Raw genomic sequence first — 7,073 nt, 5'->3', positions numbered from 1 at the left:
ACACACACACACACACACACACACACACACACACACACACAAAATGCATTTTTAGATACACTCCCTCTCCTTGCTGTAACCCCACTTCACAGCCTGGTTGATCTGCAGTTTTGCTGTTCAATGTAGCCTGTATAAAGCCACTCTCTCCATTTTTCCCACAAGAGCACAGTGAAAAGTGAGCAGCAGCCATCTTAAAGCCGCAGTTCCCATGTATTTAAATTGTTTCAAGTCAAGACGATTTACCGATTCCATGCTAGCACTCATTTCAGGGCTGCTAGGTGGCACCGTGGAACACAGAGCACCAGGCCTGGAGTCAGAGAGACTCATCTTCCTGAGTTCAAATCCAGCCTCAGAAACTAGCTGTGAGACCCTAGGCAATTTACTTAACCCTGCCTGCCTCAGTTTCCTCATCCAAAAAATGAACTGGAAAAAGAGATGGCAAACCACTCGGGTATCTTTGCCACAACGACAAGAAAGCACTCATTTCCTGCTCCAGGGGCTGATGTAGCCAATTCAGTGGTGAACCTTAAAAAGCTCAAGTCACTACCTATGCCTCCCACTCCCCCTTCCAGACAATTAACAAATGACCTTCTTACTTTACAGATCCTAGTTTTCTCACCTGCCCCACAGCAATAACCTCTGTCTTCATTTATACACTTTATTTTACAAATGAGGAAACAGAAGCCCACCTAGGGAAGCAACTTTACCAGTCACACACAGGGCCATAAGTTAAAATCATCCCCACTACCAAGTGCTTGGCCCACTATAAAACCTCTTTCTCAGGCTTCCCTACCAGAGGGTGCTTCTGTGTCTCTCCAGCCCCCCAACTCGATGAATTTCTTATCTTTGTCTTTCTGCCCTATTTTTGTCTCTCCAGAACCTAGGCCAATAATTCACACAGTCAGTGCTTAATGTCTACTGATTTAAAATTAAATATAAAAAAAACTGAATCCAGATGTTTAATACTTGAATTTAAGTAAATCAATTACCAATGTTAAAGGAGGTAAACAGAATACTTTTTAAATGAATGGCAGGAAGAGAACAATAATTTGCTTAATATGAGACTTTAATGTTGGCAAAGTACTTTGCCTATGTATGAACCCCAAACTTCTAACCACTAGCCAGATCCACCCTGCCCGTCTCTGGCTTTCCAAGTAATAAGAAGAGAGACAAAGCTTTACTACTGCAGAAAGTAGGAGTATGTAGCCTTTCAGAGAAGGGATACCAAGTGGTCATCCCTCATTCTTTTGGCTTGGGGAGGAGCAGATGCAGTAGCCTAAGCAAGAAACATTCAGAAGCCTCCCCAACACTCAAACCTCCCACCTATAAGTATCTCGATTCTACCAGGAATGAACATTTGCCTTCTCTTTTAAAATTCGAATACTCTCATGAATGTTAGAAGGGATCCTACAAAAAAGCATGTAATTCTTCAGAAGCTCGGCAGAGTCACGCAGGGAATACGTAAGAGAGACCAGAATGAAACCCGGCTTCCTGGGACTTCAAAAGCCGCCTCTGCTCTACTCAGCTTGCTTATGAGGCTACATGGCCAGCAGATCAATGACTTTCGAATACACGGCCACTAAGGGCTCCTTGTTTCCCAGCACACCCAGTCCCCTAAGCTCTCTGAGGACACAGGCTGTTTAGTTCAGCAGTTTTTATCACCGGTCAACATGGCACAGAGTAGGTGCTCAACAAATGTTGGCTGAATCAAGCCCAACTGGACAAGAAGGAAGCACAGGGCTCAGTAGCAGCAGCAGGCAGTCACTGAGCACCTCGAGGAAGGCCCGGAAAGAAGGGTGCTACAAACGAGGCCAGAGACACAGGAAAGGAGACGGGGGTGGTCAGAAGCACAGTGCCTGCTTATCCTCATGACTGACATAAGGCTGGATAACTGGGTGTAATGGCCCCCAAGGCCCCCAAAGGGCATACTCCCTTTGTTTCCCTACATGTGCAGCAAAATTCTGGAGGACATTTATTAAAGGTAAAAGAAAAAGTATAAATGATTTTGCTTCATGTGTTACTTGACCAGAAAGGTTAAGTATAGTATTCACAAAATCAATCAAACTTGCCCAGGACAGGTATGCACCAACACTGAGTCATGTTTGAACTGGAATTCACTAAGAACTAAACAGAAACAGCTGCTTTCATTGAAGGGAAGCTGTCCATAGACCAGTTTCCCACATCTACCACTGCCAAGTTAATTGTTCTGTGCACCTCTAGGAAAACTGCAGAGAACAAGACTGATAACCCTTTATTCAGGGCAAAAGTTCTAAAGACAAGTGGCCACACCTTCTCAAGCTCCTTGGCTTGCCTCTATGGACCAGTTCCTGGTATTGAACCAGAGATGACAAGGACGGAGGAAGAGTAACCTCCATCTTCCACTGTCCTGAGAGGTCTCCGTTACTGCAGGGGTTTGCCAAACCCCAATCTCCTATCTGTAAACATTCCAGTCTTTTCAGTCTCTTGCCACTGATAAAAATGCTCTTGTCCTTCCCCTCTATCTGGAATCTTTGATTCTCTCATTATCACTGAAACCATTCATTTTCTCCCAACCAATTGGCTCACTGTGTCACATCTGAAGCACTCAGATCTTACTGAGGAAGTGGAAATGGGGTGAAAGAATGCAAATTCACTCCAACAAGCACTTATTAAGTCCCTATGAGATGCAAGACTCTTACTCCCCAAGTGCTGGACACAGATCAGTCACTAACTACAAAAGAGGGGGAACACAAGGAGCAAAGCTCAAACAAGCAGGAGGGCTCAGGAAAGGCCTCTAAGACGAGTCTGGAGCAGAGCCTTGAATGGAGTTTAGGATATAACCAGGTGAAGGAGCCTTCCTGGCACTGGGGAGAACCATGAGGAAACAGAACATGGAACAGTGCTGTCAGGGAAGAGCCAAGAGGCGAGTCTGGCCAGACCAGGTGACAGCCAGACTGGCAAGCGGCCACCAGCAGAATCTGTGCTTTATCCTAGAGGTGACCAGTCACAAGGGGGTACTATATGACCTCCATGGTCCCATCACAGGTTAAATCTATAGTTTTATGGAAAAGAGAGTCTTGTTGAATCACACATCCCCTTTTTTCTGTTTCAGAAAGTATGAACATAACAAAGCAAAGGTTCAGAAAAGAGCAATTAAAACACTGCAGAAATCAGGGAGTAAGGCCCTGCTGTAATGGAACAGACTTAAAAAAGACTTAGATTCTTCCATGTGAAAGGTAAAGGCAGAGATTTAAATCTTCCCTGTTTCTAAACTCTATGAATCATGAGCAGGGCTGGCAATGGAGGTAAATAAAAAGATAACAGACACCAGCTCCCACAATCCTCGAGAACACTCCTCGTAACTTGACCAAAGTAACTTCATGTGTCAGAGACACATCAGAGCCGTACTCTTTGCTCTAAGGGGAGGCAATTATTAAACACGAATAGACATGAAAAGAGTTGGGACAGATTCCTAAGTGGCCACTAAAGGAAAGTGGTGTCAGAGAAGACAGCACCTCTGATGCGTAGGGTCTCACCTCAGTATGGAAGATCCTTCATTATGACGTAAAATCATGAAACCACACTGTATAGGTATGACTGTACAGATTCTCCAGCTGCCCTTCCTGCCCGACTCCTCCTCCATTCCCTACTGCATCTTGGCAACAGATTCCATCATTGATAGAGACGGAAAACTTACTGGTTCCTACCTTCCCTGGAACAAGGGGGTAATTGTTTTCCTTTCAAAGGTTTTCTCATGATCCTGATAGACTAAACAAAAATTCTATTTATGCCAAATAAGTACTCAAATGGAACAGGTGAAAATGTCAATTAAAAGGTTAAAGCTAGATCCATGGTTGATAATCTCATCTGAAGATTTTGCAGTATATATAAGCACAAATATTTAACAATATTTAAAGTTTATCACTAAAGAGACATGAAAAAGCACTTGATTTTCCAACTATAAGAGAACAATTAAAGTAAAACTGTAAAATAATTCAGCGATAAGATCCAAATATGTTTTATTACAGGACAAAGGATATGTTTTGGTTCTCTCAGAAGTGATATCTTCAGTCTCATTTTCTCAAAATTTTCAGTTTCCAAATGAACGTAAAAGTTGCTTGGCTACATTCACTGTACAGACAGACCTTTGAAGAGCATCAAAAATCTGCATAAAAAGAAAATACATTGACATAAATAAACAAAATAAGAGGACTGTAACAACTTCCTTGTATCCTACTCCACCATCCCCTAGGGAGCACCAGAACACTGCAAAGTACACACATACACACAAACACAATCAGAGGAGTTTCTTGGTCAGTTAAGTGAGCTTACAGAACGGGAATCTTATCTCACACCAAATGAATATTGGGTCATGGCCACCCTTTTGTGCAACGTCTACAAAAAATGAACTAAGAGACAAGAAAGCAGCCCAGATAAAAATTGGCCTGGACTTCCAGACACTGAGAGCTGCCTTGGAGCAAAGTTGCTGCCAAAGACAGAACTCCTGGACCATAAATACCTGAGCATGCCCTTGGAGAGGCAGAAGTAGAACCCTTAAACCCAAGAGGCTGGAGGTACAGAGAGGGGAATCTCATTGTTAAGTGGTTAGAATTCCTAAAGCTGAAACTTTTAGATGAGTATTAAGAGTTTAGAGATCCAGACTTCTTGTAAGACAAGGAGAAATTCATGAGCAGAGCTAGCCTTAGGGATACCTTAGAGTACATGTATGGTAGGAGCGATACCTGCCATGTGGGTGAAGTTAGTAACCATTTTTCCTAAGGCCTGAGCCACTGCCATAGCTTTCTGGTAGCCTAAGTACACCTCACCATGGCGGCAGAGACAGGAAAGCTGTGCTCAGCTGAATCAATGCTAGGGCCTTGCTGAGCATCCTTTCTACACTATAACTAAGTAAAACTCTTCTTCTGACTGTTGGGTGGTTCTTCAAGGTCTTATTTCGTTTCATTTCTGAACCTGAAACACCAGACTGGTCTAAATCAAGTCCACCCTACAACACCTTCTAAAGGTCTTGCTAGAGGTCTAGCCTTCTAAACAAAGAAAGCCCCCACAACTAGCTTCTTAGAGGGAGGAAGCTCACACAAATAACTCCCTAAGCTGAAGGACCTGCAAAAGACAGCCAAGACAGTGAAACAAAAGACCCAAACTTTGCCCTTGGCTATTACTATGAGTTACTCAGATGGTATGGGCTCAATGGGAAGATTAGCCGTGTAAAAAACCAGACCGGTGTTTCCCTCTAGGGAGGTCCATGCCCTTATGACAGTGCCATAAGGCTACAGACTACATGGATTCTTGGGGGTGACAGAGGGATTCACTAGAATGTTGGAGGGGTGCCTCTCTATCAACCCCACATTAGCTTCCTTGTAAGGGGAGTTCAAACCACAGAATGGTATTATAACTCTGGAGGACTGCATAGGACACGATTCAGTCAAAGAGTCGCACTTGAGGACCTGGAGGGCTACATGTGGCCTCGAGGCCGCAGGTTCCCCACCCCTGACCTAGGGGATAAAAGTAGCACATGGAAGTGTATCTGAGCCAGTAGGAAAATTGAATCAACTGTTTATGGGCTATTCTAAACCCCTTATGCCATTTTTTGCATTTTCCTGTGAGTTGGAATAAATGCTGTCCTGTATCTAATATTCAGCATTACCATGAGGACTTATATGGAATTTTGGAACCTTCTTACAGACATCTATCCAGATTTAGACATGGGCTACAAAAGGTCTATTAGATTTCCCCGGAGGGAACTCTGGCTAAGGATAATTCAAGACCAAGAGGGATACAACTGAGTCAATATTGAGCCTGACCCATATAAGCCCACAGCATGAGGCTTTACTAAGCCATACTTACAACTACTAGGAAAACAAAGTCTCGCTAGTGACCCAGATTAATATCAAGTGCTCCAGTCTTGCCCCTCGACAAGATAAATGAAATAATCTGACAGTCTCATGGACCAACTTAGAGAAGCAATTTACCTCAGCAATCTCTCTCTACTCACAGCCAACCCTGGGCAATGTTGTTGGATACCTCCAAGTGAGTGCCAAGATTTGGAGAACCCTATGGGTTCTGTTTTATTTAGTCTTTAGAGGGCTTGTTTCTTCTAGAATCTCCTAGGCCACTCCCCAGAAGCACCATGAGATAAACCCACAGGGGAATTTTATAAACAAGAACTCCACCTAGTCTCAGGCCAAAGCAGATCCACTGGAGTACCTACGGATCTTGCCAGATTTTATGAGCCGGCCGTTGCCCTTAACTGGACTTCCGTGGGTTCTAAATGACTCCAGATCTGCTCAGGGTTCAAGAATACCCCTGACCTGGGAGTACAAATCTGTGTCACCCCCTGGGTAAGGGTGATAAAGGGCCCAGCATTTATGGGGTGACAAGACACTAAGCTACTTAAGGAAACCACATTGTTGCTCCTAACAACTATACCCCAGACCCAAGAGGTCTTCTGGCTTAACACCCCCCTTTCAGAGGTGAGGAAATGGAGGCCTAGACAAGTCCTGAGACTTGCCACTGACAGCAGAGGTGGACCTCGATTCCAAGTCCAGCACTCCTCCCACTGCCTCTTGATGCCTCAGCCCATCAACAAGCATTTAAATAGCACCTGCCCTGGGTCAGGTCTTTGGCTGGGCACAAAGGTAAGTGTCAAACAGCCGCTACCCTCAAGGAGCCATGGTCCCTAAGGGGAGACAGCACAACCACAGAAGGACACCTAGACACTGGCAGCTGTGAGGAGTCAGGACAGGTGTCAGGTAGGCATCTATTCTTGAGTACTGAAGCTAGGAGGAAATCCAGGGAATTCCAAAAGGAGGACTCCATTGCACATGAGGGATGGATCACACAAAGGCAAGGAGGCAAGAGGTGGCATACCCACCATTGAGGACAGCAAGAAAGCCAGTCTGGCTAAACCACAGATTAAGTTCAGAAAAGTCACATTCAAGGAGCCTGGAAAGATGGGTGACAGCCAGTATGGAAAGGGCCTTAAACACAAACAGAAGCATTTGCATTTGATTCAAGTAGCAACATGGAACTGAGACAGCAGGCGCTGGAACCTGGGAGGATCACTGAGGCACCTG

The 7,073-nt window shown here is 44.5% G+C and overlaps 1 protein-coding gene across 2 annotated transcripts in view; it reads right to left on the bottom strand.

The window, feature by feature from the left end:
* Window positions 1–7,073, bottom strand: part of IFT80 (intraflagellar transport 80) — a 125,621-nt gene that overhangs the window by 108,344 nt on the left and 10,204 nt on the right. For both annotated transcript variants that reach the window (XM_027875998.1, XM_027875997.1), the window contains exon 2: window positions 4,020–4,144. In XM_027875998.1, the coding sequence (XP_027731799.1) occupies window positions 4,020–4,056 (37 nt within the window). In that variant the 5' untranslated portion in view covers window positions 4,057–4,144. The remainder of the gene's footprint in view (window positions 1–4,019; window positions 4,145–7,073) is intronic.

This window comes from Vombatus ursinus, unplaced genomic scaffold, assembly GCF_900497805.2.
Source record: "Vombatus ursinus unplaced genomic scaffold, bare-nosed wombat genome assembly UNPS02014810.1, whole genome shotgun sequence".
Lineage (NCBI taxonomy): Eukaryota > Metazoa > Chordata > Mammalia > Diprotodontia > Vombatidae > Vombatus > Vombatus ursinus.
The sequence above is the reverse complement of the archived record's forward strand: the minus strand, read 5'-3'. Positions and strand labels throughout refer to the sequence as shown.